This window comes from Arvicola amphibius, chromosome 11, assembly GCF_903992535.2.
Source record: "Arvicola amphibius chromosome 11, mArvAmp1.2, whole genome shotgun sequence".
Taxonomy (NCBI): Eukaryota; Metazoa; Chordata; class Mammalia; order Rodentia; family Cricetidae; genus Arvicola; species Arvicola amphibius.
The window spans coordinates 42,263,895-42,287,147 of record NC_052057.2 but is presented as its reverse complement, the minus strand read 5'-3'; the positions used below and the strand labels follow the sequence as shown (position 1 = coordinate 42,287,147).

Genomic DNA, 23,253 nt, shown 5'->3' with positions numbered 1-23,253 from the left:
TAAAACACAGGCAGTTTGGGAAGAGGGTTTATTTGGTTTACATGTACTGAGCTCTCTGGATCACTGAGAAAAGTCAGGGCAAGGACTTCAGCCAGAGCAGCGGCAGGAGCGTGGGGGAACTCTCCAGATTGGCTTGCTTCCAGACTCTCACTTCCTGGGGACACCACCCACAGTGTGGTGGGCCCTTCCATACCAGTCGCTAATCAATCAAATGCATATACATTCACAGGCTTATTTTGGTTTTGTGATATAACATTTGTATAGGCAGCATGAATAGCATTTACTGATCTTACTTATATATTCTCTGCTTTCTCTTGTGATTAATAGATTTCTGAAGCGACAACATTTACAGAAGTAATTTATCTTCTACACTATATTAACTTCAATTAGAAATGTTTCCAAGTCTGTATAGAAGAGGCCCCTTGAGGGTGGCAGATATGACTGGAAATGGACTCAGGGCACTTGTTATGGTTTTAGCAAGTGTGCCAAGCAAATTACTGACTGACTCACATAGTCCCACATATTTGGGGGTGACTTTGGTGGGAGATCTAATGAGTTCTCTGTGAGAGGAATACCCTTAAGCCTTTCACAAGAACTTTGGTTTAACCACGGTTCTTGACCATGTATGATCATCTCTGTTTTGCAACTGGAGAATTCAAATACAAGTATGGTAGTGATAGGACTCGAACATGCCATATGGAAGGCAGAGGCCTGGGTTCTTCCACTGTTTAGTAGTATAATCTATGCTTGATTTTAATTTACACAATAAATGTTTTATCAGCACCTTTTCTCTCCCATTCCTTGGAAATTAGAATGGCTTATATAAAGCCACCCAAAGGCTGGATGGCTTGAAATGTCAGATGAACTGGGACCACCAAGCACTGGAGGCCTGGCTGGAGGAGTCGGCTCACAAAGACAGCGACTCTCTCACCCTTCAGAAGTACGCGCAGCAAGATGATAACAAAATCAGGGTGAGCCCCTAGAAACCGCCAGAACTGCTTTGCTCTGAGTCAGCTTTGAAAACAAGAAGTGGCAGTGACCGGTTTTAAAGGCAACTGTCCTTGAAGGTTTGCGCCAGGGTCTCCAATTGAAATCACGTGTCACGTCCCTAGAGCAAAGGCTGCAGTCAAATCCTACGGCGTGTTGCTGACTCTGAGTTGCACGTCCTCTGAAGTCCGATGACCCACCAGGGAACTGGATAGGACTTCAAAAGACTGTCTAAATCATCTTAGGGAAGAAAATTCTAGTAATACTGAACTATTAATTAATTTGGATATTTTGTTTTACATTTAATTTGAATATTGTATGTAAGTTCTACCTATTTAATATTTTTTTCATTTGAAAATAGGATTTATTATTCAAAGTGTCCCATTTTTCCTATCTCTTTGGACGAAAATATGTTTACAATCTGAAAGGGAGACAATATTTTACTGATGTAATGTTTCAACTAATCTTATTTGAGCATCAGTGAGACGGCTCGGTGGGAAATGTTTGGGCTGTGCAGGTCTACTAACTTCATCTTGTTCATCATATGAAGATGGAAAAACGTAGACCCCCAAAAGTTGTCTTCCGGTCTCCACATATCTGTCGTGGCCTAAAAACCACACACACACACACACACACACACACACACACACACACCCCAGAATTGTTTTTATAAAGAATAAATCTTGTTGCTGTTTCATTATCTGGCACCTCTGGATAACTCCCTTTGAAGGCACTACTTCGAGATGACGTGCCAAACAGATCACTAGTGGGGACCTTAAGAAGCATGGAGCACCAGAGAGGCTGTACATATCCGTTCAACATCAAGCTATGTTATGAGACGTACAGTTGATTGCTGACTATCCTACTTGATTACATTGATCTGAGTTAATACTGCAATTGATAAGTTATTGTAATATTATATAAAATCTACTTAGAATCTCTTTACTGGTGATAATGAAGTTAGTATCACAAACATGCTATTCTCTAGCAGATTAAATACAAATGCATTATTTTAAGTATTTTCAAATGGCAGGTTGTATTTGTCTTTTCCCCCTAATTCATGCCAAAATCCATCTTAGAAATAAGTGCATTTTCATGGGGGTATGTTCAAACAGTAGATTAAACCTTGGGGCTAGACAATAAGGAAAATACATATTATCTTATACTGTTTATCTAGTGTTTATAATAAGGTATAATGATACAGAATGTTAATTATGCTATATGCCAGCTTTAAAACTGAAATAACTGACCGTTAAAAATATTTTTCGTGTCCCACACCTCAGGCCCTGACCCTGCACTTAGAAAGGCTGACTCTGGAATGCAACGAGAAAAGGAAGCTTCTAGACAGTGAACTAACGGAGACATTGAGTGCACAGGTTGGTTTACAGAGCCTTTTTAATTGTCAAGGTGGTGTTGGCAAAGGCATTGGATTAATGGAAGTGTAAACTTCTCTCTGTCTGACAGTTAGAATTAGATAAAGCTGCGCAGGACTTCCGGAGGATTCACCTAGAACGACAAGAGCTCATCCGGCAGTGGGAGGGCACCATCGAGCAGATGCAGAGGCGGGATCAGGAGATTGACAGCTGCGCCCTGGTGAGTGGTCTGCAACTCTGAGGTCCTGTAGACCCTGAGGCTCTGAGCTCGACTTCTCCCGCTCCTGCTTGCGTACCTCAGAGTCAAGTGTGGAGGTGCAAGCTTTAAATCTCAGCACTAGGGAGGCAGAGGCAGGCGGATCTCTGTGAGTTCGACGCCAGCTGGTCTACAAGAGCTAGGATATGCTCCAAAGCTACAAAGAAACCCTATCTCGAAACAAAAGGAACACAAACAACCGCCACCATCAACAACAAAATAAAATGTATATTATACTGCTATGTGAAAGTCACTTTTCAGTAAGATTCTCCAATGGTTCTGGCCAATGTGGCTCTATGGATTTTTCCTTTTTTTGCTTATAGTATCATTATCTTTGAGGTTTGAGACTTCCTGCCAGTAATCCCGACCCATGATTGTAGTAACTTGGGGTTCACATGTTGCTGTTTGGCACTAAGTTCTAGGTATGTAGAAATGGCTGTGTAGATAATGCAGGCGAGGATGTGGGTATGGAGGAGAAGCTTGGCTGCCAGGGGAGTCCAGAGTCAAAGCTCAAAGAGGGCAGGGATGGTGTGCTAGTAATTCAGGGCCAGGACCATCAGTTCCAGATGGATTGAGGAGACAGTTTAGGGGCAAATCATTAAGGAACCTTGGTGGAAACAACAGGAAGCTCAGGGGGTGAACAGAAGAAATCTAGGAAAGCAAGCAGGGAGGGAGAGGAGAGCAGAAGTGACCGGGAGTTTGGGCTTCTGAGAGCTGGATGTGGTTTATTTTTGTTTTATTGACCGAAGGGCCATGCCTCTCTAGCAAGAATTACAGAGGACCACTCCGGTTTTATGGCTGCAACCCCTGAAGGTTGGAGCCAGCATTTCCTCTGAGCGTCTATTAAAATCGAGTGTCACTTCAACAGAAAAAGGCTGCGGGTAGATGCCGCACCATGCACAGCCCTCATTCTAGAGACGGACACTGGTGTCCATTTCTTTAGTTCCTATTACTTTCAACCTGTAGTCCTGGTTGTTTCCTTTCGTGAGCCAAACAGGTCCAAGATCACAGCTGTCTGGTCATCATTGGCACAGAGCACAGGCTAGTAGGTTTAGGCTTCTCTTCTCTTCCTCCCTTTCTCCAGTTTGTATCTTGCTACCAAACAACACACATGCCGTATCCAGGGTACCACTTAATAAACAGCTCTGTTAACACACATGAATGCTGATGTTATTATTAAATTATCTGCTTAAGTGGCAGAAAAATCATTGTGATGAAGGCTTTCAATTGAGTACTTGAAACATTTAAACATAGATTCTGACGGTCTTTTGGTTGTCCCAACACAATAGTGTTCCTCCTTGCCCTCTATCCAATTTATAGCCTCTTTTTAAATTGTTATCTGCATATATCTGTAGTGTGAATCGGCGGGGCTGCGTCCCGCCACCCAGCCACCGGCTAGCTTTACATCCGAAATAATTACACGGAAACTGTATTCTTTTAAAACACTGCCTGGCCCATAGTTTCAGCCTCTTATTGGTTAATTCTCACATCTTCCTTTAACCCATATTTAGTAATCTGGGTAGCACCACGAGGTGTGGCTTACCAGGAGAGATCTTAACCTGCGTCCATCTCGGAGAGGAGCAGCATGGAGACTCACTATGGTGACTGCCTGAAGCGTCTCCCCCACTCTACTTCCTTGTTCCCACAATTCTGTTCTGTCTACTCCACCTACCTAATTTTCTGTCTCTTAAAGGGCCAAGGCAGTTTTCTTTATTAATTAACCAATGAAAGAAACAGACAGATAACTCTCCTCCATCATATATGTATATGTACATATACATATATATCCCTAAATATAGCCTGTTCAATTTTTTGGAAGATAACTTTGTAATTATATTTATGCACAGAAAACTTATCTGTACTTTTAACCCAGTTTAGTGGCGAGTTCTTTGACCTTTGCCTTTTCCAGCTTGGCAATTTGAGCCCCAGATTTAGGACCCAGGACGTTGCCTCCCCAGTGGCGGCGGATCTCATCGTATCTGTCATTGTAATTGGTCCTAATAGCTCCCACCAGCTTAGGCAGAGCACCCTTGCCTTCCCGGTTAACCTGTGTTAGACAACAGTGGTGCACGTCTTCCTGGGGACCAGCCACCCCAGCCTGGCCTTTTCCTTGATGATGCAGTACTGGACCCCCATTTTCCCAAACAGGGCAGGCAGGAAGATCACGAGCTCAGTGAGGTCTACATCAGCTGCGCCTTCTTGTTCTCCACCAAGGCGGTGACTGTATTGACCCCGGCTCGAAGGACAGGCGGTCTCTTAGTTGGGATATCACCTTTGCCAGCAGCTTTCTTCTCAGCACGGGCCAGGAGCCATTGCTTCTCCTCCTGCTTTGTCTCCGGCCTGTAGTCGTGTGCAAGCTTAAGGAGCTGCATAGCTGTTGGCCGGTCCAGGGCCTGTGGGAACTGGTCAATGGCAGGAGGAACTTTGAGCGGCTATAGAAGATGGCCCTCTGCCGCTGCAGCCTAGTGTAGCAGGCCCATTTGACGAAGCGTGTGAGATCTCTCTTGGGCTGGATGGCCCGCCCAGTGCCAAAGGGCTTAAGCCTCTTCTCAAACAAAGGATTTACCACCTTTCTGTCTCTTCATGATGGTGGGAGCCAGGGCCACCTTTTCCCCCTTGGCCTTCTTTCCCTTGGGCATCTTGCTTAGCTGGAGGCGAGAGTAGCCTGTTCAATTTGTACAATGTTAGTTGTATATATGTTTTCCGGGCTGACAGTTTGGTATTGGTGTGCTCTTCCCTGGGGAAGACTATTCCTCCCACTCCCAGCATTCCTTAGTTACCTGAGGTTCTTTATGTAGGGTTGGGAGTTCACGGTCTTTTCCTCATCCCCTTCCGTATGTCTAATTGTTATCCTTGGGCAGCTCATGTTTAGACAGTCATGCTGGTGAAACCTTCCAGTTGTAGCTGTTGATGTTCCTAGGAGACACAGTCTCAGGGAAAACACATAGATCCTCTGGCTTTACAGTCGTCCCACCCTCTCTTTCTCAGTGTTCCCTTAGCCTTAGGTGTGGGCATGGACCAGGCTCCACAACTCTGCATTTTGATTGGTTGTGGTTTTCTGTACTGGTCTCTGTCTGTCACAAAGTGAAGTTGCCTTGATGAAGGGTGATGACCACACTTATCTATGGGCATCAGAAAAAAAAATATTTAGCTAGGTGGTGGTGGCACACACCTTTAATCCCAGCACTTGGGAGGCAGAAGCAGGCAGATCTCTGTGAGTTCGAGGCCAGCCTGGTCTACAAGAGCTAGTTCTAGGACAGGCTCCAAACCTACAGAGAAACTCTGTCTTGAAAAAAAAATAAATAAAAATAAAAAAGAAAGGAAGAAAAATATTTAGAATGTACTTAGAGATTATGTTGTTTTAGTAAAGTGATTGTATGTTTTCCTCCAACACCCATGACTTTACTGGCCCTGGGTAGTTGGCTCAGTTTCTAGTACTAGGAATAATTTTCCTCTTAAGTGAGCCTTAATTCCAATCAGTCCAACTAGGTTACTGCTAAGGCACGAATGCCATGCTGGTCATTGATATGGTTCATAGGAATCATGGGTGAACTGTTGGTTGTGTCCCTCATTTGGAAGCTTGCATGGCGCCGTTTGATTCCATGGAAGCCAGTTCTCACAGTGGAGGCAGCGCTCTCTGGGGTAATATGGCTAACAGCTTCTGTTGGGAGTTCTTCTCCTTTTCCTTGGAATACTTGACCTGTACATGAGTGCGGCGAACCCCCCTGGCCAGCAGGGAAGAACGACCACCGAGTCGAGGATTCTTCTCCTATCACGCTTTATTGGAGCCTCTTGGTTGTTGGGAGAGCAGGAAGCGAAGGGCCCAGAGCACTAAACGGCAGCCGCTTATATAGGGAGAGCGGACACGGGTCATGCCTGGATTGGCTACTCACTCATCTTCCGATGCCCCCGGCCACGGGATTGGCTAAGATTACTGCACACTACTGCGCATGCGAGAGGTTCCGTCTACAGCCTTACCAAATATGGAGTTGTTTACTCGGTGGTGCAGGGGCTCAGCGCCATCTTGTAATGGCGGCTAGCAAATCGGCTCCCTGCAGTTCCCCCTTTTTTGTTTTATAGGCAACAAGGGGTCTTATTCCCGTTCTGGCTCCCACCTCATGATGTGGGGGCCGATCAAGGGAGGCCCAGGCTCGTGGTACTCCTTCTCCTGTGCAATGGGACAAATCCCTAGGAGGTGCAAAGGCAGTGCCTCAAGCGTTGTCTCAGCACACCTTCCCTGGTGCAATGGGAACAAGCCCTACAGGGGTGCAAAGGCTATGCAGGACAGACAAATGCCTACTGGTTCTTAAGAACCGATAACCATATTTGGGGAGAGTCACCACACTCCAAAGCGGCTAGGGCCTGTAGGACAGCAACCTTGTCTCTATTCGTTTGGGCTCGAAGACGGCAAATCAGCCACAGGCAGACCACGCATCCTCCCAGACAGCATGCCAGAAATATCCCAACCCCTACCCATTCCTTGAAAAAGGAGAAAGCAGAATATAGCCAGTCAGAAAATTGTCCAAGGGTGATAGGCTGGACACGAGTGTTATTCAGGATAGTGATCTGGAACAATTGATTCTGGAGAAACAGCTCCGCTTCCCGCGACCAGTTCCCCGCCAGATACTCCCCAATTCTTCGTGATTCATTCCTGGAATTATTAAAGACAAGAGAAGTAATGCACACATGTTTCTGATAGGAGACACATCCGATCTGGACCAGGCGGGTCAACTCATCCACCTGAGTCTGCACATAATCTATCCTCTGATTGGCAGCTATTATGCCAGAAAGGATATGATTATTAATTCTATTTTGAGTTTCTAATGCATCAGCTGTTTTTGAAACCACGTTGTTAATTGTGGTCGCCGTTTGCACCTGATTAGCCATGGCTATCCCAGCCGTGACGGCAGCCGCCGCTGACACTGCTACAGCGGTGACAATGGCTGCAGTAATACCGAAGTCACGTCGTTCACGCAAAAGCGTTGTGATGGGAAATTGGTCCGGGTCAGCTTGGACCGGGAGTGGTACGAAGGTTGGAACCTTCACCATTATAGCCAGCTTTTGAGTGCCATTCCAACATTCAGACAAGTGGCAATTAACTGATCCATTTGTGCAATCCAAGGTACCCGAGGAATCCGGGATGGAATTAGTAAGCAAAAAGGAAAAAGGAGGGGTCACGCAGACCGCAGCTCCCCCTAGAGTAGCATTACTCAATTCTTCTTCTTGATAAATGCGAAGCCATCTCCCCTGGCCCAATGACTCTGATATGCTACCAGAAACATTAAGGAGCCAAGTCCTAGTTAATTGTAGCGTTGCCAGGGCTGAGATGTCTGCAGTGGCTCCTACTTCATTAGAGAGCAGCCATTGATACCAGGACCATCCTGATCCAATAGCAGAATCTTGATTAGACTGGTTATAAAGGTATCTCCTCATAGATGGGGATAGGGAGAACCCATAGGCAACCTGTGTCTTCTCCCAAGTCTTAGCTTGGCAGGCTGTAAATGTAGGTGGAAATGAAAAATCTGGAACACAGTGTGGTGATGTCCTAAAACGAGTAGCATTCTTAGGAGTGGATGCACCTCCCAATGGTACCAGGGACTCCACTCTCATTGCCAAGGTGGTAGCATTGATAGATGTAGCATTACTGGGCCCTCCTGACCCTGAGGTGATCCCCTGAGTCACCTGGGCTAATACTGCGCCCAGGGACCCTAACCCTACATTACTCTGCCTCAGGGGATCCATCCAATTGGTCAAGTTTTTGCGTAAAAGCCTTATGCAGGGTCCTTTCTCCTCAAGGGAGAAGCACATAGTCCCATTTAGGGCTATCCTTGTAGCATTAAACAACTCCTGTTTAGCATCTGAGTTAGGCAGACAGGGTGCCTCCAGATCGCAGGAGGTGGAAAACAGTGTGGGCAATATAGAAGAGTTAGCATGAACAGGCATTGGCATGGGCCAGGCCTTCGTTACCGCCCATAACGTTATTGGACTCGCGTTCAGCAGGGCTGTCTTCATTGCCAGGATCAGCATCCATGTTGTTGCAGCCCTCATCTTCAACTGTTGGTCTCAGGCTCCTTGTCAGCCGTGTTGGTACCCAATGAGGGACTTCTTGACTCTGTGGGAAAACACAAACAGCTCCCCTGGATCTCGCAACAACTGGATCCGGTCCATACCATTTGTTATCCAACACATCTTTCCACATAACAGACAATCCCTTATCTTCGGGGGTCATGTTAGCATGTCTATCAGCCGCTGTTCGGCCTTGACCATCAAAAATTAGAAAATTAATTGTAAAAAGTGCCAAAGCAATTCTGTCCCTGGGGGAAGCTGTTTCTGCTATTCCCCCTTTTTGTTTTGTCAGAATATCTTTGAGGCTTCTGTTAGCCCTTTCAACAATCCCCTGGCCTTGGGGATTATATGGTAGGCCAAAAGTATGTTCAACTTGAAGCTGTGTGCAAAAGGAACGAAAGCCGTGGGAGGAATATGCTGGGCCGTTGTCTGTTTTTAAGCGCAACGGTTTGCCCCAAGCTGCCCAAGCTTCCAGGCAATGGGTCTTTACATGGGTGACCTTTTCCCCCGCCAAAGGGGTGGCATGGATAATGCCTGAACAGGTATCAACAGACACATGCAAATATTTCAGCTTCCCAAATTCAGGGATATGAGTCACGTCCATCTGCCATAGATCAGTCGGGCGCAGGCCCCGAGGGTTAACCCCTGTGTGGGGAGGGTGAAGAAAAGTCACACAAGAGGAACAGGCCTTCACAATATCTCTTGCATTGCTTCTGGACAAGGCAAATTTTCTACGAAGAGTATCAGCGGGTACATGATAGAGCCTGTGAAACTCTCGAGCAAGCTCCATTGAGTCCGCAGCAACTAAGGCCATAGCTCTGGTTGCCTGATCAGCTCTTGCATTAGCCTCAGACATAGAACCAGGAAGTAGAGTATGGGCTCTAATATGTCCAATATAGAATGGATTACTCCTTTGAAGTATATGTTGTTGAATCTGTATTAGAACATTGGAAACCGGACTTGACTGGCGAATGGAAGCGGCCACCTCGAGAGAGGACACCGCATTAACCACATATTGTGAGTCCGAAAACAAATTAAAGGGCTCAGGAAATTTCTTAAAAACTTCCAATACCACCAAGCATTCTGTAGTCTGGGGGGCATCGGGTTGAAAATTGAATAGCACCGGTGACTGATTATCCATCACCATAGCTCCTACTCCTGTTTTTGAGCCATCAGTAAATATGGTTACAGCTCCCAATAAGGGCTTAGGGGAGGTAACTCGTGGAAAGTACACTAAATTCTTTTCCACAAAACTCAAAATTGGATGTTTAGGAAAATGATTATCAATAGTATTAGAAAAGGTGCAAAGCAAAATAGCCCAATTGTCCACAGTGGCGGCCAAGACCTCCACTTGTTCCTTAGTATAGGGTATAATCAACTTATCAGGCATCTTTGCAAAACAGGTCAAGCAAAATTTTATTCCCATTAAGGCTTGATTAGCCACCAAGTCAGGATAATATCTAAGCGTTTTTGCTCCAATTGAATTACCATGCAGCCACCATAGAGGTCCCTCTTGCCATAAAACTCCTGTTGGAATATTTTTTGTTTTTAATATACAAAGAGAAATTGGCAAAGACGGGTCATGGCGGCATAGCTGTGCCTTGGATATAGCTCCCTCAACCTTGCGTAAAGATTGCATAGCAGCAGGTGTCAATGTCCTCGGGGAGGTAACATCAGGATCACCCTCTAAGATAGAAAATAAGGGCAGTAGCTCCGACCTTGGTACATGTAGATACCCTCGGATCCAATTAATATCTCCTAGTAACTGTTGGAAATCATTAAGGGTCCTTAAGTTTTGAGTACGAATAAGGACCTTTTGTGGTCTGATTGTATCTGGGGAAATAATAGAACCCAGAAACCGTGCTGGTGTAGAGCACTGTACCTTTTCAGGGGCTACAATTAGCCCTTGCTTTTCCAAGGTCTGAACAGTATTTTGAAAAGCTTCCCTAAGTACCTGTTGAGATGAAGCTGTCAATAGAATGTCATCCATGTAATGAATGACCTTTACAGTGGGAAACTGTCTCCTTATAGCCATCAGGGCAGAGTCTACAAATAGCTGACACATAGTAGGACTATTTGACATCCCCTGGGGGAGGGTTCTCCACTGATAACGAGCATCAGGCTGTTCATGATTTACAGAAGGCAAAGTGAAAGCGAACCTTTCCCTATCCTGGGAACACAGCGGAATGGAAAAGAAGCAATCTTTGATATCTAGTACTATAATTGGCCAATCCTTTGGCAGAGCAGAGAGTAATGGGAGACCCTTTTGGGCTGCCCCCATGACTTGCATCTGACTGTTTACAGCCCGCAAGTCATGTAATAACCTCCATTTTCCTGATGCCTTTTTGATAACAAAGATCGGGGTATTCCATGGTGATACAGAAGGCTCAATGTGACCTAGTTGCAATTGTTCCTCAATTAGTTGTTTAGCGGCTTCCAATTTCTCCTGGGAAAGGGGCCACTGGGGGATCCATACAGCCTTATTTGTTGTCCATGGTATGGGTATGGAGCCCATTGTGGAAGCCGATATGTCAGTGGCCCCTAAGAAAAACCCAGTCCTTTGCGGTCTGTCTTACTGACCGGTATTATCGGGTCGGGTATGCCTTGAAGATTTTTTCCCAGGCCTCGAGAAGGAACAAATCCTTGCAACCTCATCATATCTTTACTTTTATCTGAAAATTCATTAGTCAATCTGAGCTGTAATTGCTGCTGAACATCCCTTCCCCAGAGGTTAATGGGGAGGTCTACTACAAAAGGTTGTATTTTTCCATGCTGATCTTCAATTCTCCAAGTCAATTCCTTTGAACTGATGCACGGTGTACGTGCGTACCCTAGTCCCTGTAGGGACTGGCAGGATTGCTGTAAAGGCCATTGCTTAGGCCATGATTGGGTTCTGATAATGCTTCGATCAGCGCCAGTGTCCACCAAGCCCGAAAAAACTTTTCCTTCAATAGTCAATTCTAAGATCGGTCTATCATTAAGGGCCATGGACAAACAGGCAAGATCAACTCCTGTGGACCCCAAGCCCTCATTCCCTCTTACTCTGTCTGCAGAGGGGAATGATTCATGCTTGGAGGGCAAAATTAACAATTGAGCAACCCGGTCACCGGGAGCAACAGAAATTACGCCATGAAAAGCGTGACAAAGAATCTTAATCTGCCCCGTATAATCAGGGTCAATAACACCTGGGTGAACTACCAGCCCTTTCATAGTAGATGAGGAGCGCCCCAAAACAATTCCTACATGTCCCTCCTGCAAGGGACCCGACATGTCAGTCTCCATAATCTGAACTCCCATGTCTGGTGTTAATACCATTCCGGAGGTGGCACAGAGGTCCAACCCTGCGGAACCGATGGTGGCCCTCCGTACTGACGTGTCTGCCTCTGGTAACTCAGAGGTGGGGCTGAAGCCTGAAGCGCCCCGAATATTTTCGGGCCCCGGGGACTGGGGCCCCTCATCCCGTTTTTTGTCTCAGAACTAGAGACTTGTGGGATAGACTGACCATTAATGTCCCTTACTGAGCGGCACTCATTGGCCCAATGCTTTCCCTTCTTACAGCGAGGGCAAATGCCTGGCATACGTGGACCACTGCCATTAGGACAATTTCTTTTTAAGTGTCCCATCTGGCCGCACCGAAAGCAACCTTTGTTTTTTGTATCCCGGGCCGATCTAGTGGTCGAAAGCATCGCCGCTGCTAAGCCTGCATTTGTTAAAGGACCTCCAATTTCCCTACAAGCCTTCAACCAAGCATCCAGTCCTTTATGCCTGACTGGTCCTATGGCTCGCTGACATTCTTTAGTGCTTTGTTCAAAAATTATCTGTTGCACAAACGGCAAGGTCACATCTGAATTTCCAAAGATCTTTTCAGCGACCTCAGTCATCCTGGCCACAAAGTCCGCGAATGGCTCTGTGGGTCCTTGGACGATCTTAGTCAAATTGCCTGCCACTTCCCCTTTACTGGGTAGGACCTTCCAAGCACTGAAGTAAAGATTACTAATTTGCTGGTACACCTCAAGAGGATAATCAACTTGGTCTTCAGCAAACTCCCCTTGTCCCAAAAGCATCTCAGCAGTCCAATCTGGGTGGCCATTTTGTGCATTAAGTCGAGCCTGAACCTGTGCCTTGTCAGCGGCCAGAGATTTGAATTCCAGGAATTGTCCTCGGGACAGGCATGCCCTAGCAACCTCTGTCCAGTCTGTGGGTGTTAAAACCTGGGTACAGAGTCTGCGCAACAATGCAATGGTATAGTCTGCGGTGGGCCCAAAGTCCTTAGCCGCAGTCACCATGTCTTTCAGCTGTTTATAGGGCACCGGCTCGTACCACCTATGATGTGTATCAGCATCCTCAAACACTGGGAAGGCTGAGGCCAAACGAGCCCAAGTGTTATTGCTGATGAAATGATAACCTCTGGCAGGCTTTGCTGCCTGTGCGTAAGATGGCGGCGGCGCTGTGGGTGGAGACTCACCCAGCAGCTGCCTAGGCCCTCCTCTGGCCCCGCCTCCAACTGCAGAAAATTGCGGCAGGCGTCTCCGCCCACGCCGCTCCTCCTCACATCTAGCAACTTCCTCCTCTAAGTCCTCCTCTTCCTGAGGACTGAGCTCATCGTCCGACAAGTCTAAGTCGGCGAACTCCTCAAGAACCGGATAAAGCCGGTTCCTCTCCTCCATTTTTGTGCCCAAGGGCTCTCTTTGGCCCTTTTCCCTGGGCTTAACTTTTGAATCTTTTTCCTTTTCCTTTTCTTTTTCTTTTTCCTTTTCTTTTTCTTTTTCTTTTTTTCTTTTAGGCCTATCCAAGTCTCCCCCTTTTGATTCCGATTCTGATAAGCTGTCCTGGTGTGCTATTAATGCCTCTCTACCTTTCCTAACAAGATCTGCATTATCACCCCCTCGTAAGCAGTTCCTCACTAGTCGCCATAGCGGCATAGTGCCACGGCTTATTTGGTTCTCATGTTTTGCCTTTTCCAAGTCCCGTCCTAATTTTTCCCATGAGGGCAAGGTGAAATCCCCAGAGACCGCGAACCATGGTGCGTTCTGGTCAATGTCCTTCACGACCTTATCGATCGTGCTCCGAGAAACCTTCAGGCCACGCTGTTTAAGCAGCGCCTGCAGGGGACTAACGAGGTCGATGGGACCAGGACCAGCGCCATGAGTGTTGCCCATAATGAGGTCTTATGCACGGGCACCCTACCGGAGAGCCGCTTAAGCTACAGCGGTCTTATTTCCCCTCAGAGAAAAGCCGTTTTATTTACGACGGACTTACTTTCGATTCTGACTAGGCGTGGTCGCAACAGCAAAGGCACTCTTGACCAGGCTTATGGCAACGCAACCAAAAGCAACACAGGAGCACACAGATCACCATTACCACAAAAACAAGGCAGAACACTCCAGGATCAACTCCAGCAATCATCATTTTTTTTTTTTTTGAGACTTGCTTACCGACGTCGCCGCCCCGCGTGTGGAGTTCTGGATCCTTTTTGGCCCCTCGCCCGGTGACCGAAGGGTGTCCCGGCATCCCGGGTTTCGGCACCAGTTGCGGCGAACCCCCCTGGCCAGCAGGGAAGAACGACCACCGAGTCGAGGATTCTTCTCCTATCACGCTTTATTGGAGCCTCTTGGTTGTTGGGAGAGCAGGAAGCGAAGGGCCCAGAGCACTAAACGGCAGCCGCTTATATAGGGAGAGCGGACACGGGTCATGCCTGGATTGGCTACTCACTCATCTTCCGATGCCCCCGGCCACGGGATTGGCTAAGATTACTGCACACTACTGCGCATGCGAGAGGTTCCGTCTACAGCCTTACCAAATATGGAGTTGTTTACTCGGTGGTGCAGGGGCTCAGCGCCATCTTGTAATGGCGGCTAGCAAATCGGCTCCCTGCACATGAGATATGGAATTCTGAGAATTATTTTTATTAATATGACTTCAGTGCCATCAAAAAGCCTGTGAGGGCATTCTTATTGAAACCTCTAGGAATTTGAATGTAATTGACCCCCGATAACCTCATAGGGAGAGGTGTTATTAGGAGGTGTGGTCTTGTTGGAGTAGGTGTGGTCTTGGAGTAAGTGTGTCACTGTGGAGGCGGGCTTTGAGGTCTCATATATGCTCAAGATATCATTCAGTGTCTCAATTGCCTTCTGATCAAGATGTAGCCAGCACCATGTCTGCCTGCATGCTGCCTTGCCCCCTGCCATGACTATAATGGACTGAACTTCTGAACTGTAAGCCGCCACCTCAATTAACTGTATTCCTTTATAGAAGGTGCCGTGTTCACGGTGGTCTCTTCACAGCAATAGAAATCCTAACTAAGACGAAACCAAAAACAAAATGTATTTTTCTTTGATGCTGTTTTTTGATACAGGGTCTCTTTGTGTAGCCTAGGCTGGCCTTGAGCCATGAGCTCTGGGCTTCACTCCACCTCCTGAGAGCTGGGACTAAAAGCATGTGCTACGACATCTGGCCGAACATTCCTTTTAAAAGATGAAAAGTGGGTCTATACAGTATTAGAAGATTTCACTGAGGTCTAAGATTTAATGTGAAAAAGATTCAGTCCTATTTCCTTGTGTGTTTCTTTGCGGGGAGGGGGCATTCCCTTTCTGTATAAAGGCCTAAGCATTTCTGTGCTCTTCAGCAAGGTTCCAGAGAGAAAAGAGAAAATATAATGGCATTCAATGATGTGAATTCATAGATATTCAGGGGTAGCATATTGATAATCCATCTTATTTTTAGCCAGGTGTGGTGGCATACATCTTTTAACCCCAGTTCTCTGAGAGGCAGAGGGAAGCAGATCTTTGTGAGATTAAGGTGAGCCTGGTCTTCACAGAGAGTTCCCAGTCACCCAGGGCCACAGCGTGACCCTGTCTCCAAACAACTGTACACTCTCCATGACAGCAAAAAGTGTTTTAAAGGCATTTCTTTTTGGTAAAAAAAATAAGTACTGAATATAAACATGAAAACTAAATTCCTTTGTATTTCAGTTGGTACTTATTAAATGCATGCATTTATTTCAATTCTAGACATTAGCAAAGATAAAGCAGGAAATAAGAGAAAAAGAAGGCGTGGTGAAAGAAAAGATCAAGTTTCTGGAAAATGAGGTTGGGAACAACGTAGAATATGAGAGAAGAATTTCTGTTGCTGATCGTAAAGTTTTAAAATGCAGGATGGAGTACCAGCGACATGAAACCAGCAGGAGTCAACTGAAGGACGAGGTGCGCCACCCAAACCCTGGTCATTGATGGCAAAGGGTTATTTGGTTAGGGAGTGACCTGCTGGCTCTTTTCCTTAAATCTTTGTGTGTGTGTGTGTGTGTGTGTGTGTGTGCGCACACGCGCGTGGTGTGCATGCATATGCATATATTTTTCATTTCTTTTTTTTTCTTCTTTTCTTTTCTTCCTATTTTGACAAGACTTCACTATGGCCTGGCTGCCCTGAAATTTGCTATATAGACCAAGCTGGCCAGGAAATCAGAGTTCTACCTGCCTGCCTCTGCCTCCCATGTAATGGGAGTAAATGCATGTACCACCACAGTGTGTTTATGTCCTTATCATGGGACCTCAGGGTACTTTGTTTGAGCCCTTGTACGGTGAGGCCACAAGGGGTGCCCTAAATCTCAGGTCCTGCACAGGGACCCCTGCTGAGCACTACCAGTGCTCCTTTGAGATCTAGTGTCTGTGAGATGTGAGGCTGATACTTCTAATGATCCACGCAGGGATCACGATGCCTGGGCGTGTACGAGGAGTGTTGCCGGGAATGTCTTACCTGTGTCGGGCATGTGTGACATTTGTGTCAGCGTCTGCCAGGGACCTGATGACGTTTTCCATTTTGTTAAGGGACAGTATTTCAGTCTGACCATAGGAGCAGTGATGAGTGGCCTTCATGCAGAGAGAGCAAAACTCCTATACTGGGCTTCTTTTGCAGGTTCCATAACAGCTGGACTAGCATAGCATGAGTTCATGATCCCTTCTTCAGCAAAGAATGGACCATCCTAACATTTCTGTTTTGAGTCCTTGCTATCTAAAGCTACCACTACTTAGGCAAAAAGCAGAATGTTATAAACCATTTTATTGTACAGCACATTGTACTTTCCTCTCCGATAGTTTTTTCTGCCAAAGAGCCAATTACGTAAGTTCCTAAAGAAGGTAATTTCTACTTATGTTAGATGTTGCCAAGAGCTGGAGAGCTTTAGCCATTGTAGGCAAGTGGACAGAGGCAGGCATCCCTGTTCCTGACTCTCTGAGGTCTAATTCCCAGAGGCCCGCCCATCCTCCATGTATCATAAACGAGTGGCTTTCGGGACGTTTACGTAGCTGTGGAAATAGTCCCTGCTAGCTAACTATAGAGCTGTTTCCATTTCTAGCATGCTTTTGTTACCCCCTATAGCTTTAGGTCATTGGTCACTTTTTCTTCTCCCTTCTTTCGGCCTGACACCTGACATTGCCGATCAACTTCCTGTCACTCTAGATTGGCCTCATCCGTGTCTCTCATAAAGTGAGATCATGCAGTATGTCGCTCATGTCTGTCTTCTTGGCTGTGTTTTCAGGGTGTCCTCCTTTCTGTGTAGAATACTGTCCCGCCATGTGGCCATACGTTATAGTTTACTCACCAGTTGTTGGTGGCTGCAGCTGTTTCCGATGTTAGCATGATAGTTGTCTTTTTGTGTCTGATTTTATTTAGTATGCATTTAGGGTTTGTTGCTATTGTTGCACATGACAGGATTTCTTTCTTTTTAAAGGTGGATAATATTCTACCCTATCCCCTGCCCCCACACGCCACCATTATATTCTCTTTAGCCATTCATCTGTTTAGAAACGCTTAGGGTGTTTGCTTGTCCTGGCTATCCTGAGTAATATTGTCAGGAATGTGGAGTCTAGATATCTCTTTAACATAGCTTTTATTTGTACCTAGGAGTGGGTTTACCGGAATGTCTGGTGGTTCTGTTTTTACTATCCTGAGGATTTCTCTCACTGTTTTTTTGACTAATGACGCTGTCTTTGTGTGGCAAATGGAGCATCACAGCCTGCAGATAATGGCCTGTGTTCCCTTGGGCTCAGTGGTGCTCACCGTCTTTAGGTACCTGTTGCTTGTTGATGCTTTCTTCGGGAAGATGCCTGTTTAGGACATTTGCCCACTTGAAATTGTTATGCTTTCACTGGTGGCTTGGGTTGCTGGTGTGTTTGGAGATGAGCCCTTTATCAGCTGCGGTTTGGGAGTGTTGTGCAGCTCGTCTGTGCGTTGGGCTGCTGTCCTGAGTCGGCAGAAGAGTGTCAGGTGGTGATTTTGCTTGCGTGACCCGCCCTTTCAGCACAGAGCTCCCTGTCTTTTTTCCTAGCAGTTCTAAAGTGGCGGACCTGCCTCGAGGCTTTCCACACTGAGTTGATTCTGTGTCCAGTAAGAGGAAGGATGTATTATTCTTTCTATTTATTAATTATTGTTTATATTACATAATACATGCTATTACCCTGCACGTTTCTGGGTGAATCTCGAGGTCTTCCGCCTTCAGCCACACTTGTCTGGGTGTGCTGACAGGTTATCTATTCACACCAAGTTGTCCAGAGTCGTGTGACATGTTCCCCCTAAGCAAGTCTAGTGAGTAGATGATTCTCCATGTACTTTCAACTTATAAATGGGGATACTGACAGTTTTCTCATGCTATGAAAGAAAAAGTCATTTAAAATTTGATGTGGGATGCAAGAAGATCCACAGATATGTGTTAGTCATAAAACGTTGTTATTTTAATGGGTGCTATTAACTTAGAATTCGAAGTAGGGAGGACAGCATTTCTTGGAAGTAAAATTAACTTGTCGAATATGAATATGTAATTTTTTCTCTCTACTGGTTCATAGCTGGATACTTTAAAAACTACTCTCAATAGAACGTCCAGCGACTTAGAAGCTCTGAGGAAAAACATTTCCAGAGTAAAGAAGGACATCCATGATGAAACATCGAAGTAAGAAAACCCATAGAAATATAATGTATGGAAACATTAAATATATTTATGGTCTATTGTAGAAAATTATTAATGGTTACAATTATTTTTATAAATACACGCAAGATTGTAACTGTTACATTCTGGTTTTTTTTGGCGCTAGGAATGAAACTTAGGGCCTTGAAGGTGGTAGGTAAACGCTTTACCACTCAGTGGTACCCCTGACCCCTGAACTTCACCTTATCTCACTGCGCTCCACCCCACTGCACTCCACCCCATCGCTCTGAGCTCCACCCCAGCCCACTGAGCTCCCCCCCAGCCCACTGGGCTCCCCCCCAGCCCACTGGGCTCCACCCCAGCCCTCTGAGCTCCCCCCCAGCCCACTGAGCTCCCCCCCAGCCCACTGAGCTCCACCCCAGCCCTCTGGGCTCCCCCCCCAGCCCACTGGGCTCCACCCCAGCCCTCTGGGCTCCACCCCAGCCCACTGGGCTCCACCCCAGTCCACTGGGCTCCACCCCAGCCCTCTGGGCTCCACCCCAGTCCACTGGGCTCCACCCCAGTCCACTGGGCTCCACCCCAGTCCACTGAGCTCCACCCCAGCCCTCTGGGCTCCACCCCAGTCCACTGGGCTCCACCCCAGTCCACTGAGCTCCACCCCAGCCCTCTGGGCTCCACCCCAGTCCACTGGGCTCCACCTCAGTGCAGTTGCTCCATTATTAAACTCCAGATTTTCTCTTTTTTTTTTCTAACAGAGGCTCAGAGCAATACTTTTATAGTCTATTAGATTCATGATGGCAATAAAAATGTCTGCAGCAAAAGAAACAATATTTGTGTGTGTGTGTGTGTGTGTGTGTGTGTGTGATATACCCATTTAAGCGTTTTCTATATTTCCTTGTAAACCCTATTTAGGTTACAGAAACTGAAACATCACAACGAGATTGTGAAGCATAAACTGAAGACAATAACCGAGAAGACCATTTCTGTGGAAGAGAAGGCCACCAACATGGAAGACATGCTGAAGGAAGAGGAGAAGGTGGCCAAGGTCAGGCTTGCTTTGCTTATTCCCAGAACCACAGCAGTTTCCAAAAGAGTGAAGTCACTAGACTTGTGGGGTCAGGGCTGCGGAGTAAGGGCCCCGACTCCAAGGGTGGCGGCACTCTATGTCCTGTAGCCATTTTTTTTATCTTAGCCCATTTCTTTCCAGTGCCCACTGTGCCATGTTCTCCTACCTATGCCTGTCAGTGTGCAGATCCTGACAAGTGCCCCTGTTTTACAGCTTACTCTGGCACATTGTCATCTTGTATGTATTTGTGATTAACTCTCCCCTCTCCATACATTGGTCCAAGGCCAGTATTTGATCCTTGTTTTAAGCTCTTTCAGTCTGGCAGCGTTTTTGGCAAGTGGTTTGTGAAATGTACCGTTTCATTCATTAGATTGGCCTCTTCTTCCACAAGGCTCTGGCGTGCTAGAGAGAGTAAAGTTAACTTTTAAGAAACTGGAGGAGGTTGCCTTGCCGAATTCTTTGGAATACTGAAAATGGCATCAGCGCTTTCGGCATGACAGCCCTGCCTCCGATTTTTCCAGATTTTTGCAGAGGAGGTGGGATAATGAAGACAGTGCAATCTGAGCACTCGATGAGGCTCATAAAATACAACTTCACTTATATTTGATGAATCCTGGTTCCCCGATGTGTTTTGAATTCCCAAATAACAAAGCACTTGGCCCAAGTGGGTTTGAGTGTGAATCTTGGTGAATCTTTGTCTTTTGCCTTGCCTTAAGAACACGGTGCAAATGTGGACAGCAAGTAAAGCTTCTGACAAAAAAAAAAAAAAAAAAAATCCCTGAAAGACTGAAAGTGTGTGAAATAGATCTTTTCATCACAATAAAAATTGTGACATTTAACAAAGCAGGTGAACTGAGTTCACTGTGGCTGCAGTGTGATTTGGGGAAAGGGAGGAAGCTTAGGAAGACTTTCTGTTTTCAAGGGCTAAGTGCGGATTGGGGGCGGGGGAGGCTCTCGTTTGTTTCTGAGCTCCTAAATGTTCACGTTCATGTAAACACAAAGCTTAAGCTATCTAATTTCATTAACGGTTCTACTTCTTACAACGTCTTATCAGGAAGTGGAGGTTCAGCTGAACATAGTGAAGGATGTGCTATTTAAGAAAGTTCAGGAGCTACAGAATGAGACTACCAAGGAGAAATCCCTGGTCGCAGAGATCGAAGGAACCCGATCCTCCCTAAAACATCTGAACCAACGCTTACGCAAGCTGGACTTTGAAACCCTGAAGCAGCAGGAAATCATGTACAATCAGGTAGGTGCTCTTCTCCGTGGGTGTCTGCTGTGAGGACTTGCCATGCCCGTGGTGGTCGAGTCACCCCAGTGCGCATGCAAATGAAGTGGTGCGAGATATCCTCGACGAATAGCTGATGAGCACAGCTGGCTGCCATGCTAGGATAGTGGAGCCTTGCAAGAGCCTTAGAAGCTATTTTTTCCAATCTAAAAGGAACAGGCAAGGGGACAGACACTAGCGAGGAAGGAAGGCCTGTGCTTTAAAGAAACCTGGAGCAGTGGGTGCCAGAGTATAACAAAAGAAGTCTGCAGACGTGAGCATCTCCCACCCGCCTTATCTCCTCAGTTTTGCCTACTTATGGTTCTGTTTATTTCCTACCACCTCCCACTCACATCTTAATTTCTTAATCAAAAAATTATTAGTTTTGCAATGTCATGCTATTATAGATGCTAAAATAAAATTAAAAATATAATTCATTATACACTGAGCTTTCCATGGTTACTGTGACAGGCGTTGTGTGTGTGTGTGTGTGTGTGTGTGTGCCCTTTGACAACTGTCCTGCAGGCATCCCCATACAGATCCTGTGATTCCCAAGCTCCCCAAGGGCATTGTGTTGTTCCTGGTGGTGTTTGTGTTGCTGTCCTGCACCCTGACTATTGAGCAGCCAGGTGTGGTAGACTGTTGCTCCCCTTAGCCTAAAAAGGATTTTATCCTAAATTTCCTGAAGGACCAAGTTGACTTTCCTAGTGAATGGTGCTCAGAGCAAAGCGAGGAACACACGGGCTGCTTCTGCACTTCCACAGAGGTCTTGTTGCCTGTATACAAACACCCACTAACATCTTTTACAAATCTTTCAACAGGACTTTTACATTCAGCAAGTTGAACGCAGGATGTCCCGACTAAAGGGAGAAATTAATTCGGAGGAGAAGCAAACCCTTGAAGCAAAAATCGTTGAACTTAAGAAGACACTGGATGAGAAAAAGTCCACGCTTTCCCTTTTGGAATCACAGATCAAGAAGCTGCATGTAACTAAGTCCTCCTAACGTGGTTTCCGTATCCTGCTGAGTGTTCCTGGTGCGGGCAGTGATGTCTAGCGACCCACACACATAACAGATGCTTGTATTCCTAGGCTCTCAGAATGTCACGGCGCTCTCCCGAACTTTCACTCTGTATAGCTGTTGCATTACATCCCTGCCATATGGTTTCACTTAACTCTTGTAAAGATGATTACCCTTCTTATAGGCAAAGACACTTGTTCAGGGCTACGCAGTGAGTGCATGGGGAGGAAGGATTTGAACTCAGATCCATTTGACTTAAAAGCGTTCTTAACTGTTTAGGATATTGGGACACTCCACTTTTTGCCCCAGTAAAAAGTGCTACCAGGGAACTTTTTTCCCCATGACTAATTTGTTCTCATGCAGCTATGCAGTTATGTTTGAAGCAACTACAGTTAGGTGGGAGGACAGTTCAACTTTAGGGACTTGGTTATGTCTGTTGTAAACCTCTGTTGAAGTTTTATGGTGGGAAAGTTGGAAAGGCTGGTGATGAGTGGCCTCTAGTGGCCACAAGTAGAATTGTCTCGAGTTACTTGAAGGCAAGACATTTAATTTTAACATGAATGAAGCATTTGATTGGAGTTTATAGTTTGTAGCGTGATAACATAGTTTTCAAGTAGGTACCTAGGGTTTCTGGAAAACAGCACCGACTTTGGGATCAGGCACACGTTTGAATGTCAAGGTTACATGGCTCCTGCTATTTGATCTTTCTTGAGCATAGGTTTTTCATTAGCCAGCAAGGGAAACACAGGAGCAATCCCTGCTGAGTACTCGCCACAGGTTTTGACCATTTGGAGTGAACATGAGGACACAGTGTGAAGAAACGAGAGGGTTTGTTTAGCTGTGCTGTATGGGGAGCCCCCAGTGGTCTTCGAGTTCCTAACCACCCCAGCTGCTCTTGCCACTATGAAGCTGGTTGGTGCACACGCCATTCTGTTCCCCACAGACTCATAGAAGTGTAAGGAGATCCCAGGTTAAGGCTGGCTAAAGCACGGAGTATTTGCTCTTCTCTGCAGTGGGCAGGCTGAGGGATTGTGTGTGAGAGTGAAGTCCCACTCTACTGGAGCATCCAACCTTTCGAGGGAGAAAACAGCCTCAGGCTGAAATGCTAGCACGTTCATCTATTTTATTGTTTTATTTATGATGTATGTCTGTGGGCTTGTGTGCCACTGTGTGTATGGGCCACTGGAGCCATACTGTTAACCGAGGGTCCTGAGCTCTCCAGACTGGTAGTGTTTTTACCGCCTGGCACTTGATGCCCTGTAATGAGCTATTAGCAGGGTCCTATTTCCTCCTGAGTGGTCAG

The 23,253-nt window shown here is 46.2% G+C and overlaps 1 protein-coding gene and 1 pseudogene across 1 annotated transcript in view; one reads left to right on the top strand and one right to left on the bottom strand.

The window, feature by feature from the left end:
* The window catches only part of Ccdc39 (coiled-coil domain containing 39), a 38,676-nt gene that overhangs the window by 4,139 nt on the left and 11,284 nt on the right, over positions 1 to 23,253 (top strand). The window contains exons 4-11 of the mRNA XM_038346975.1: positions 813 to 971; positions 2,271 to 2,363; positions 2,452 to 2,580; positions 15,693 to 15,884; positions 18,519 to 18,622; positions 19,511 to 19,643; positions 20,719 to 20,913; positions 21,753 to 21,917. Coding sequence (XP_038202903.1) covers positions 813 to 971; positions 2,271 to 2,363; positions 2,452 to 2,580; positions 15,693 to 15,884; positions 18,519 to 18,622; positions 19,511 to 19,643; positions 20,719 to 20,913; positions 21,753 to 21,917 — 1,170 coding nt within the window. The remainder of the gene's footprint in view (positions 1 to 812; positions 972 to 2,270; positions 2,364 to 2,451; positions 2,581 to 15,692; positions 15,885 to 18,518; positions 18,623 to 19,510; positions 19,644 to 20,718; positions 20,914 to 21,752; positions 21,918 to 23,253) is intronic.
* On the bottom strand, positions 4,481 to 5,255 carry LOC121677350 (annotated as a pseudogene).